This window comes from Bufo bufo, chromosome 5 (assembly GCF_905171765.1).
Source record: "Bufo bufo chromosome 5, aBufBuf1.1, whole genome shotgun sequence".
In the NCBI taxonomy this organism is placed as follows: Eukaryota; Metazoa; Chordata; class Amphibia; order Anura; family Bufonidae; genus Bufo; species Bufo bufo.
The window spans coordinates 551,157,672-551,170,814 of record NC_053393.1 but is presented as its reverse complement, the minus strand read 5'-3'; the positions used below and the strand labels follow the sequence as shown (position 1 = coordinate 551,170,814).

Below are 13,143 nucleotides of genomic sequence, written 5' to 3'. Positions count from 1 at the left end.
TCTCTGGAGCATCCGAGAATCTCTCCCACTCCAACTCATCGGCCTTAGCCTCTTCAGCCTTTGAGTCTTTATTCAGTTTGTTAGCCTTCTTATCCTCCTCGGACACGGCATCATATACTTGCATTCTTAACCCTTCCTCTTTCTCATCAAGGTTGGAGGTACTGGAGACACCGGGGTCCTCATCAAACTCTTCATCTTCTGGCATTCCCTCCAGAGGGTCACCCAGGACATTGTTCTCCTTTCGGGCAGGCTCTAGAAGAGCCATCTCACAGTAGTAGACAACATCTGTATGCCGTCTGTCTCCTCATATTTTTTCCCCAGCAGACCGCTGGGTTTCTGGAAGGCATTGACGGTAGAGGGGACATCTTTCATGACCCGGTCCTGGCTACTCACTGCCATGAGTCTCTTGACTTCTGCCTCCACATCAGCTTCATCAACTTGTTCAGAAGAAACTTCTTCCATCTTCTGCCGGCCGAGGCAGAGTAAAGTGCCACCATCTTTAGGCCCATTCTTAACAGGCTCTGACTTCTTGGCATCTTTCAGAGGATGCTCCTCTTCAGGTTTCTAATTTTCCTTTGATTGAGCCAAGCTGTCATCTCGAGAAGCTCTTGCCTCTAACTCGTCAAGCTTAGTCTTCTCCAACTCATAGACGTTCTTCCCGACGTCATCCTTTGAGCTCATGAGATCCTCCATCTCTGCTCTGGGTTGCTTGTTCAGCCTCTCACATTCACCTCGCTACTCAAGCGCTTCTTCAAGGGCTCTAACCAAGGAGAGGGCCTTGGTCTCCTTCTCCCTAGCATCAGCCTCAGCTCGGTCACGTTCTTCGGCCTATCGGGCCGAGCCGTATTTCTCTATATGAGACATAATTTGCCTCTAGTGGTCTAGGTCCACCATCAGATCATCCAATTCTCGCTGAAGTTTGTTCTTGGTTTTGCGCACAAACGTAATGGAAGCGCCCCGCTCTTTGGCCTCCTGTTCCAGCTGCTCCCTGCTTTGCTCTGCTGCAGCAGCAGATGTAGGAGTACCACCATTCTCTTTTGGACACCCTGTGGGGGTTCTAACCAGAGTCTCTTTAAGCACATTGTCCATGTCTACCGCAGTTTTCTGTGCTTCTTTGGAGCCTTTACTCTTCACCTGGATATCAGGCAGTAGATCCTTCAGCTCACTCATCTCTTTCTGATTGCAGCTGTACTGACACGTCTGGTCATCTACCACTGCCTGGTTATAGGTCTCAGTCACTAGGCTGACGTCTCCCCACTTAACTCTCGTCACGTAAGGTATAACTATTGTCTGGTCACTACTAGCAACTACTTTAATTTCGCAAGACCTTGACCGGGTAGCTTCTTTCTCTGAGTTGCCATCGGTCACAGTACATACGTCACCTATATTACTTGCATCATCATTATCAGTTCGGACCTCTAGGGGCACCGATGCGCTAATCCCCACATTGGACACTTCCCCAGCAACCATAAAACCCCGTGGGTACTGCATATCCACCTCTGGCTCACAACATTAACCAGCATTTTTGTATCACATATATTTTTAGCAGTAAGGGGCACTTCTCTCCTGATCACATCCTGAAAGGGAAAAGGCATGTCATCCTCATTAACTTCAACTACATCACTGATTTCAATGGTCATTTCCCTTACACGTTCACTTAAGGGGACAGGTACAAGTTCTGGAGGAGTTTTTGCACTCTCTGTGTCTCCATTACTCCACAACTCCCAAAACAAGGGGAAATCACAGCCCAAAACGACATCATGCGCAAGCTTGTTTGCAACCCCAAACGCATAAGTCCCAGTTCCCACTGGAGTCTCACACAGTCCTTACTATCCGCATGATTGTTCCGAAGTACCTGAAGTGGGACAACACACCTTCCAGCACTGTTCACATTACACAGTCTATTAGGGTCACTATTTTTCAGCATTATAGTACCTGGGGCATTGGGGGGCACAACGGGCACAGTATTGGGGGTGGCAGCAGGATGACACTGTGGGGACACCAGGATGGAAAAACTGAGAAATCTAACGTGTCTGTATTACAATTTCTGTAGAGACGAGATGTGGCTGAAAGAATTTGTCATGGCGGTCTAACGGAGGAGAAGAGGAAAAAGAAGGTCTACAAGACAGGAGATGTCCCTGGATGTAAGAGGTATGTGGTGCTGTATTCTCCTCCAAGTCTTTTTTATTATAATTATATGTTTTTTAATTTTTTCAGTTTAGGAGCCAATTTGGGTAATTTTGGGGTATTTTTTTTTAGTCTGGAGATGTCATATGGCCTAGGAAGAGACTGGCACCCCCAACGCACCGCAGCCTCTAAAAAAACTAAACTAAAATGGAGGCAGCGAGGGGCCCGAGTTGGGTAATTAGCCCCTATCATGCACCCGGTCCACCCCTGCTTCCTCCTCCGCTTCCTCCTCTACCAGCTCCTCATCCGGTCAGCGTAACACCTTCACCACCAACTTCAGCACAGCCAGGGGTCAACGACAGCAGGCAGTTTTAAAACTCATCTGTTTGGGGGACAAACCCCACACCGCGCAGGAGCTGTGGACGGGCCTTGAACAACAGACCGATGAGTGGTTGGTGCCAGTCAGCCTCAAGCCCGGCCTGGTGGTGTGCGATAATGGGCGAAATCTCGTAGCAGCTCTGGGACTAGCCGGTTTGACGCATGCAGCGTCCCACTACGTGTGTGTGGGCACTGCTTAAAAGCACTTTTTACCTTGGAACTGTATTATGCTGTATTGTGTGACTTTGTACTAATGTATCTGCAAAATCCCTGTTACCAGGCAGATTAGGTGTAATTTATACATCCCACCACTAGATGGGGATGACACTTAGGTTTTTTATATATATCTAGGTCAGGCCTAGTGAGTCAGGTCAGATCAGATCAGAGTTGAGAATGGACTAGATTAGAGCAGATCTGAGGAGATCAGATCAGATTAGTGGGAGAGAATGCAGAGTGAAGACTCCATGACACAGATTAGTGAGTGGAGCCAACTTCGCTATGAGGTAGTACCAAGATGTGAGGCGCAGAAGAGCGTTTTCCTTCGGTGGCCGGACTATAGACTTGCATCCCTGACCAGTAGGAGAGAGTTTGCCTCCCTGGAATACAAACAAGCTTCCCATAGATTCATCGGTGATAAGAGCCATTATTTAGGGCCACAGACACCTTTGTGCATGGTGGAGGACATATAGCTTCTGTCAGCCACACCATAACAGATGAGTTTACCAAGGTACACCTTAACCACAGCTCCAAATCAAGCCTAAGAAAGCCTGGAAACAGTGGACTTGCAGATTATCTCTCATACCAACAAGAGACTGTATTTTGTACTGCTGCAACCAAAGTCATCAACAGTAAAAGTTGTGATTTGCATCTTACCACTGTCTACCTCATTATTACCACTATTGGTTGTACCACCATTAACGGTACTGGAATCACGACAAAAACCATCAAGGGACTCAGCCGCAACAAGCACCCTAAGCACCCTAACATCATGGGCACCTCAACCTCCATCTTGGCTGATGCTTCCTACCACAGAGCGTGCCCCGGAGGATTTCGTGGTGTCCACCTCAACACCGTGCTGCCAGCCCAGGGAGGCTTTCTGCTAACAGTGAGTAAACTGATGAACTGTGTTTTATTACTTGACCCCTCATCGGTCCACCGTGCACCTCACGTGTTGCCCCTGCGCTACTGGCTGGCTGCACGCACATCCCTTGCCTGGCGCATGTGCTTAATTTGGTGGTGCAGAGATTCCTGAAGAATTACCCCGACATGTCAGAGCTGCTGCATAAAGTCTGTGCGCGCTTTCGGCGTTCTCACCCTGCTGCTGCTCGCCTGTCAGCACTGCAGCATAACTTCGGCCTTCCCGCTCGCCGCCTCATATGCAACGTGCCCACAAGGTGGAACTCCACCTTGCACATGCTGGAGAGAGATCATTCCCAAGGTTATCAGGCCAGTTGTCCACAGGTGGCACAGAGGGTGGGTTCCTGCATCAACAGCGGCCAGGTACACAACTGTCCAGCCAGAGCACAATTTTGGAGGATGAGGAGGATGATGAGGAGGAACCGTGTTCACAGCAGGGTGGCACCCAGACCAGCTCATGGCCATCACTGGTGCGTGTCTGGGAGGATACAGAGGACACAGACGATACACCTCCCACAGAGGACAGCTTTTCGTTGCCTCTGGGCAGCCTGGCACACATGAGCGATTACATGCTGCAGTGTCTCCACAACGACCGCTGAGTTGCCCACATTCTAACGTGTGCTGATTACTGGGTGGCCACGCTGCTGAATACCCGTTACAAGGACAACGTACCGTCCTTAATTCCGTCACTGGAGCGTGATCGTAAGATGCGCGAGTACAAGCGCACGCTGGTAGACGCGCTGCTGGTGGCATTCCTACCTGACAGCGGGGGCACAGTGGAAGCACAAGGTGAAGATGGAGGAGGATGAGGAGAAAGTCGCCAACGCAGCTGGGGCACCGCCAGCACCTCAGAAGGCAGGGTTAGCATGGCCGAAATGTGGAAAAGCTTTGTCAGCACGCCACAACAACCAGCACCACCAGCTGATATGGAACGTCTTAGCAGGAGGCAGCATTTCACCAACATGGTGGAGCAGTATGTGTGCACACGCCTAAACGTACTGAATGATGGGTCTGCCCCCTTCAACTTCTGGGTCTCCAAATTGGGCACATGGCCTGAGCTTGCCCTTTACGTCTTGGAGGTGCTGGCTTGCCCTGCAGCCAGTGTATTGTCTGAACGTGTATTCAGCACGGCAGGAGGCGTCATCACAGACAAGCGCAGCCGCCTGTCCACAGCCAACGTGGACAAGCTCACGTTCATTAAAATGAACCAGGCATGGATCCCTCAGGACTTGTCTGTACCTTGTGCAGAATAGACATGTATACCGGCACTAAGCAGCCATTGTTATACTGCAGCACAGTTCTCTTTGCCATTTCCCAATGTTTTGAAAGCAAAAAATGAAATAAATATTGAAAGAAAAAAACAAAACAACAAAATAAAAAAATTCAAAAACAGTGTGCAGCCCTGTAGCCCTTTTTATGACTATTTTACAGCAATTTTACAGCCCCAAAGTTCAGGTCCCCATTGACTTCTATGGGGTTCGGGTTCAGGGCCAAACCTGTCGAGCCCGAACATCCTCGGGTCCGCTCATCACTAGTCATCAAATGTCATTTCACAATTCACTTTCCTATTGTTCAATATTGTCCTGCTAGTCCTGATTGTTTCACAATGTAATTAAGAAGGCGTCAGGGTGAAGCACCGGTTTCTGGGCTGTCCTGACTAGTATAAGAGCTGAGTACACTGCCGGCAGCATCACTCACAGCCTGTGATAGGAGGAGTAATATCGGTGGACGGTGACACGATGAGACTCTGCGTTGGGCTTCTGATGATTTGGGCTCTGGTGATGCCTGGAAATTCTGCTCCATATGAAAAGGACAATGAGTCCAACGATGATAGACCCCAGGTGAGGTCACTATGTAGCCACATGTCCTCCTGTCTGCACACATGATATTGGATTACTGTATTTGATGTCAATATATTGTATCATATATACTCGTGTGTCTCTATAGTCCATAGGTAAATATGCATCATTACATATGGAACATTGTATCCAAGGCTCCCTATGTACATTAATTTTCCTTTACAAGAAAACCATAAGTGTTTCGCGGTCCACAAATTGCGGATAAAAAAAAACGAGATACCGGATGTGTGTTTTTCCGCATTTTGTGGAACGGACCCAGCCGACCCTATGATAGAAAATGACTATTCTTGTCCGAGATTACTGACAAGAACAGGACATGCTCTATATTATTTGCAGGGCTACGGAACTAAGGATGCGGACAGATCACGGTGCGCTGTCCGAATCTTTTGCGGCCCAATTGAAATGGATAGGTCCGCACCCGTTTCACAAAATTGCAGAACAGATGCAGACCTAGAAATATGTTCTGAATGCGCTCTTATTCTGAATACACACTGTATCCAAGTCTTCATCAACTCATCAACTCCCTATGTAATATTCCCTCAAACATAAGATACATTGTATCTGAGCATCCCTCCACCCCCCATGCAGTATTCTTTACTTACATACCTTCTATCACATATCCCTCTGGGCCCCAATGTAATATTCTGTTTCATTATTTACATTGTATCCAGATCTAAATATTTATGAATCAACTAATTGGATGTTTCCAGAATCTTTACATTCTCAGGCAGAGGGTGTGTCATACAACTATTACATAGTGATCTTTAATTACTTCCATTATCCCAACAGTATTTACAGGAAAGAAAAAGTTATTAACCCTTTCCCGACCGCCTTACAAATATATATGTCGGCAGTCGGGACTTTAAAGGGATTTTCCCATCACAGACAATGGGGGCATATTGCTAGGATATGCCCCCATTGTCTGATAGGTGCGGGTCCCACCATTGGGACCCGCACCTACACCAAGAACGGAGTGGGGAAAGGTGATGGAGGGAGCACTGTGCATGCTATTTCTGGCTATTTCCGTCAGCCCCATAAAAATTAATGGGACTGGTGACCACGCAAGTGCGGTGTGCTCCCATTCGCTACTCTCCGTTCTCGGCGTAGGTGCGGGTCCTAGAGGTGGGACCTGCACCTATCAGACAATGGGGGCATATCCTAGCAATAAACCCCCATTGTCTGTGATGGGAATACCCATTTAATGATGGCGCACGAGCACAGCAGGTGACATGTGTCACTTTATGTGGTAATAACTTTGGAACGCTTTTACTTATCCAAGACTCTGGGAGTGTTTTCTCGTGACACATTGTACTTCATGAAAGTGGTAAATTTCAGTCAATATTTTATATTTTTTTTAAATCCCAAATTTACCAAAAAATTAAAAAATGTTGCCACTTTCCAAATGTCAATTTCTCTGCTTTTAAAACAGATAGTGATACCTCATATAATAGTTATTACTTTACATTTCACATAGCAAAGCAAGGGATAACAGCTAAACTAAACTCAATTTTTATTAACCTGATTCTATAGTTTACAGAAACACCCTACATGTGGTCGTAAACTTCTGTACGGGCCACGGCAGGGCGCAGAAGGAAAGGAACGCCATGTGGTTTTTAGAGGGCAGATTTCACTCAGATAATTTAAAGTTTCAATGACACATTTGAAGACCCCCTGATGCACCCCTAGAGTAGAAACTCCAAAAAAGTGACACCATTTTGGAAACTAGGAGATAAGGTGGCATTTTTATTGGTACTTTTTTAGGGTACATATGATTTTTGGTTGCTCTATATTACACTTTTTGTGAGACAAGGTAACGGAATGTGGGTAAAAATAGCTGTTTTGGCACCGTTTTTCTTTTTTCTTTCTGCTATTTCTATAGAGCAGGTTGTTACGGACGCGACAATATCAAATATGACTATATATTTTTTTGTGTCTCCATATTTTGAAAGCCATCGTTTTTTTTATTTTTTGGGCGACTGTCTTAGGTAGGGTCTCATTTCTTGCAAGATGAGATGACGGTTTGATTGGTACTATTTTAGGGTGAATATGACTTTTCGATCGCTTGGTATTACACCTTTTGTGATGTAAGGTGACAAAAAAATGGCTTTTTTTACCTTTTTTTTTTTTTTTTATTACTGTGTTCACAATAAAAGCATTTTTGAAACAAAAAAAAATCATGTTTTAGTGTCTCCATATTCTGAGAGCCATAGTTTTTTTTATTTTTTGGGCGATTGTCTTAGGTAGAGTCTCATTTTTTGCGGGATGAGATGACGGTTTGATTGGTACTATTTTGGGGTGCATTTGACTTTTTGATCGATTGACATTATACTTTTTGTGATGTAAGGTGACTAAAAAATGGCTTTTATTACACCGTTTTTTTTTTTTGTTTTTTTTTGTGGTGTTCATCTGAGGGGATAGGTCATGTGATATTTTGATAGACCTGGTTGTTACTGACATGCCGATACCTAATATGTACTTTTTTTTTCTTGCACTTTTAACACAATAAACACATTTTTGAAACAAAATAAATCACGTTTTAGTGTCTCCACTTTCTGAGAGCGAAGGTCTTTTTGTTTTTTGACCGATTGTTTTATGTAGGGGCTCATTTTTTGCAAGATGAGGTGACAGTTTGATTGTTACTATTGGTGTTGCACTTTTTGTGATGTAAGGTGACAAAAAAATGGTTGTTCTAGCAGTTTTTATTTTATTTTTTCTACAGGGTTCAGGTGAGGGGGTGGATCATGTGATATTTTTATGGAGCCGGTCGTTACAGACGCGGCAATACCCAATATGTCTGTTTTTCTTTCTTTTTTTTTTCTTTTTTAAAATTTCCAATATTATGTATTTAATTTTTGGGAAAGGGGCTTTTTTTTATTTATGAAAAACACTTTTTTAAAACTTTTTATTCAACTTCTGGGGTCTGATCCCCTCTGCAATGCATTACAATAAAACCTGTATTGTAATGCATTGGCTGTCGGCTTTTAAGCTGACAGTTTGCCTGTGAGACCGAACCTAAGGGGCTGGATCTCACAGGCTTCGTAGAAGGAAACCCCACAATGCCTATGGAAGACATTGGGATACCTTCTCTGCCATCATGTCTCCATCACTGCAGAGCGGGGACCCGATGGAGATGCAAACCCTCTGCATGCCGCGGTCAGCTTTGAAAGCGGCATACAAGGGGTTAATATAAATACGCCGGCATCTGCGTTTTCACCGATGCTGGTGTATGCAGCAGGGGCCCGGGAGTCAGTGACTGCCTGGTCCATGCTGCTGATCGGGCAGGCGCAGCTCCTGCACCCGCCCGATCAGCCCGCCGTACATGTACGCTGCTGGTCCTTAAGTCACGTCCACCAGCGCTGTACGTGTACAGCGGAGGTCCTCTACGGATTAAATCACTGGACACCAGAAGCTAAAACACTGAATGACTGGACACCTGGGAATGAAACAAAACAGTAAATCACTGGAAAGCAGGGACTAAGACATTAAGGCCTCTTGCACACAAACGTATTTTCTTTCCTTGTCCGTTACGTTTTATTTGCGGACCGTATCTGGAACCATTCATTTCAATGGGTCCGGAAAAAAAGCGGAAGTTACTCCATGTGCATTCCGTTTCCGTATGTCTATATTTACGTATGTACTACTATCAAGCATAGTACTGTTCTATTAGTGGCCAACTGTTCCGTTCCGCAAAATACAGAAAGCACACGGATGTCATCTGTATTTTCTGCAGATTCGTTTTTTTGCGGACCGCAAAATACATACGGTCGTGTACAAGAGGCCTAAATCAGAGGGCACCAGGGAGGTACTAGCTGCTACCAAACCGACTTGGGATTCCTAATTTTAAATGTTTTTAAAGATGCAGAAATGAATCCCGAATTTATTTACCGAAGTCTCGAGCGACTTCAGGTGAAACGAAGTTTACCTACACGGAGCCAATACATTTTAATGCTGTACGGATACAGGTATTAGGCAACATTAAAATCGAAATGTTTGAACGAATCGACTTTGGATCGTTGATCCAAAACTCAACTTGCTCAACACTACTGGGGGTGGCAGGAGACCCCTGAGAACTGAGAACTGCTCCCACAAAGGGGTGCACCTAGCCTTTCTGCTGCCTGAGGCGAGAACTGAAATGGCGCCAGCCCTTCCAGCCCCCCCCCCCCCCGGTGCCCCCCGCCAATTTCTTACCCTAACCACTTCCCTCCAGCTGAACTATTAAATACATACTTGGAAAACATTACATACAGCGCTACAAAACATCCAGGGTAATACAGCGCACATGCCTCTTACATCCAGCGACATCTCCTCTGATGTAGATGTTCTCTTTCCTCATCTTCTCCATTCAGACCAGACCGCCATGATGATTTCTTTCAGCCGTCTTTGCAGATTTTGACAACTACTTTTCCATCCTCCTCCCCACCTTCTGAACACCCCATCCTGCCACCTCTAATACTGTGCCAATTGTGTTTCCCAATAATATACTTCAGAAACAGATAATCTGAAAATACTATTATTACACAGAGAGTGCCCCTTCAATAATGATTGGCACTCCATGCCCTAAAAAATAACTGTGCCCAGCAAATAGTGCCCCTGAAACTTATAGTGTCATAAACAGTGCCCTCCAAAAACAATTGTGCCAAGCTGATACGGTGCCAGGATGTTTCCCAAAGTAACAGTCCTCCCAAAAGTCCCACCAATAGTAATAATCCTCTGCCAGAGTGCACTATGTGGTAACCCAATAGTAATAATGTCCCTCATTTTTCCCCCAGAAGTAATAATGCCCCCATAGTGCCCCCAGTAGTAATAATTCCCCTATAATGCGTGCCAGTGCAAAAAATGACCCCTTATAATGTTTGCCAGTAAAATTATTCCCCCTTGTAATGTGTGCCAGTATAAGAATGCTCTTTTTTATAGCCACAATGTTCCCATAGTGCTTTCTCTAGTTATAAAATAATGACCCCCACCCAGGGGCGTAACTACAATAGCGGCGGACCAGGCGACTGCTATGGGGCCCAGAGCAAGAGGGGGCCCAGTCTTAGTTGGGATTATTATATCTTCTACTGGAGATGAAAACTTGGTCAGGACTCTACCCTCTAAAGCAGGGATGCCCAACCTGAAGCCCTCCAGCTGTTGCAAAACTACAACTCCCAGCATGTCTGGACAGCCTACAGCTATCAGCCTACAGCAGGGCATGATGGGAGTTGTAGTTTTACAACAGCTGGAGGGCCGCAGGTTGAGCATCCCTGCTCTGAATGAACAACTTTTAGCAAATGAGGCAGTAGAAGAAGGGCCTGAGGGTCATTGAAAAGGGTTTAGGCGGAAGCCCTTCTGTCCTGTGTGGGGGGCCTGGTTTGATCTTTGCTATGGGGCCACTGCCTCTACCCCATTGTGGCCCAACAGCATACCGCTAAATAAATATAATAAACTCAAATACTTCCCTTCATCGAATCAGTGCAAGGCATGGACCTCTTCTAGTCTGTGCCCTGAGCTCTATGCAGCCCGGCTCAGGCAGTGCCATAATGATGACACCGGCCTCTGATAGGCTCCAGGAACTAGGACTAAAGCTTATTAGAGGAAACGGTGGGCCAAGGAGACATCGCCCCCGTGCCCCATCACAGCATTCAACTGCATTGCTGCCCTGAGTAAAGAGATGCAGTTGAATATGTAGAGATAAGCGTTTCCACAATGCTGCTGCCCCCTTCTTGCACCTTCCTGTTGCCTCAGCTCGCCTCATTGGCGGTGCACCCCTGCAATCCCACATTATCTGGATGTACACACATCCGTCTCATAACATCCAGGAATGAATGTAACTAATTCTTCTTTTTCATGCAGAAAAACGATGATAAAGATGATGACAATGATGACGATGATAAAGATGATGACAATGATGACGATGATCATGATGATGGAGAAGACAGGGAGTGGAAAAAAAAATCTACAACCATGAAAATGAATGTACAGACAACAACACAATATAAAGAAAATCATAATGGTTCATCTGGCATTCAATGTCTGGAGTGTATTGATGGCATAATGAAAAACCTAACAAAACCAACCGTAACATAATAAGAGGTTAATAAAAATACATTATCAAGAGTGTCCTTCATAACTATGTTATATCTGGTGTTACATAGGACTGCAGCTGACATCTACTACATTATCTGTACTCAGAGAGCTATCACTGTGTTATCTGTGGTGTTACATAGGACTGCAGGTGACATCTACTACATTATCTGTACTCAGAGAGTTATCACTGTGTTATCTGTGGTGTTACATAGGACTGCAGGTGACATCTACTACATTATCTGTACTCAGAGAGTTATCACTGTGTTATCTGTGGTGTTACATAGGACTGCAGGTGACATCTACTACATTATCTGTACTCAGAGAGCTATCACTGTGTTATCTGTGGTGTTACATAGGACTGCAGGTGACATCTACTACATTATCTGTACTCAGAGAGATATCACTGTGTTATCTGTGGTGTTACATAGGACTGCAGGTGACATCTACTACATTATCTACACTTAGTTGTTATCTGTGGTGTTACATAGGACTGCAACGTAAATTACACCTACTACATTATCTGTACTCAGAGAGTTATCACTGTGTTATCTAAGGTTTTACATGGGGCTGCAGGTGACATCTACTACATTATCTGTACTCAGTTATCAATATGTTATCTGTGGTGTTACATAGGACTGCAGGTGACATCTACTACATTATCTGTACTCAGAGAGTTATCACTGTGTTATCTGTGGTGTTACATAGGACCGCAGGTGACATCTACTACATTATCTGTACTCAGAGAGCTATTATTCTGTTATCTGTGGTGTTACATAGGACTGCAGGCAACATCTACTACATTATCTGTACTCAGAGAGTTATCGATGTGTTATCTGTGGTGTTACATAGGATTGTAGGTGCTAAAATGGAATAGAAAGCTCCATTCTTTGCTTCTGTAGCTCTGCCATTTATGCTGCCACGTACTGGTGAACCAGGCATATTACACGTGAACAGTTACATAACAAGATTATGAGTACACATTGTGCAGGACATGGAAATAAATACACAGATGACATGACAGTAGCCCATTAGAGATAGTAGCGAAGTGCAAAGTACTGGTAATGACACTCTGGGGCGTTACATACCCCCTTATTTAAAAACCAAGCTGTCCTCGGCTTGTTCTTAGGGTGTATATATATATAAGCTCTAAGGGTACCTGGGAAAAATGTAAATGCTGCATGAAAATACACATACATAGACTAACATAAAAGACGGCTACCTATGGATTCCTGCCTGAGTAGGTGTCAAACCACGGTGGCCATAGTCGTATATGGAGCGTGGGGGTGTCATATCCTGTAATCCCTCCACATGCTATGATATGCCCGCAAACAGAAGGGTGGCTTCATCCTGTATTCCCTTCCTGGCACCAAGATCTAGTAATGCTTTACGCTTCGTCAACTTGATGTCTGACCAGATAGCTTTTACATTTCCTTAAGGCGGTGCACAAGGCCTTAGGACATAAATAACCTTTGCTAAGCACAATTCCCTAAAACATATAAACTAGGAGGATGAGGCAGTGCTGTCCAATCTCTCCAGACACATATAAGAAGCAAGTTACCCTTGACGATGACAGATC

The 13,143-nt window shown here is 45.1% G+C and overlaps 1 protein-coding gene across 1 annotated transcript; it reads left to right on the top strand.

Annotated features, from left to right (window-relative positions):
• Positions 1-5,316: 5,316 nt before the first annotated feature.
• LOC121000818 (trigger factor) lies at positions 5,317-11,600 on the top strand. Its single transcript, XM_040431488.1, has 2 exons — positions 5,317-5,483; positions 11,334-11,600. The coding sequence occupies exons 1-2, from the start codon at positions 5,382-5,384 to the stop codon at positions 11,565-11,567; spliced, it is 336 nt and encodes a 111-aa protein (XP_040287422.1). The 5' UTR covers positions 5,317-5,381; the 3' UTR covers positions 11,568-11,600.
• Positions 11,601-13,143: the final 1,543 nt, after the last annotated feature.

Excerpts from the sequence above, each read along its gene's own strand:
- LOC121000818 (XM_040431488.1), top strand. The coding sequence starts at position 5,382 with ATGAGACTCTGCGTTGGGCTTCTGATGATTTGGGCTCTGGTGATGCCT. Across the intron at positions 5,484-11,333 it reads CCAACGATGATAGACCCCAG|AAAAACGATGATAAAGATGA; the intron begins GTGAGGTCACTA and ends TTTTTCATGCAG.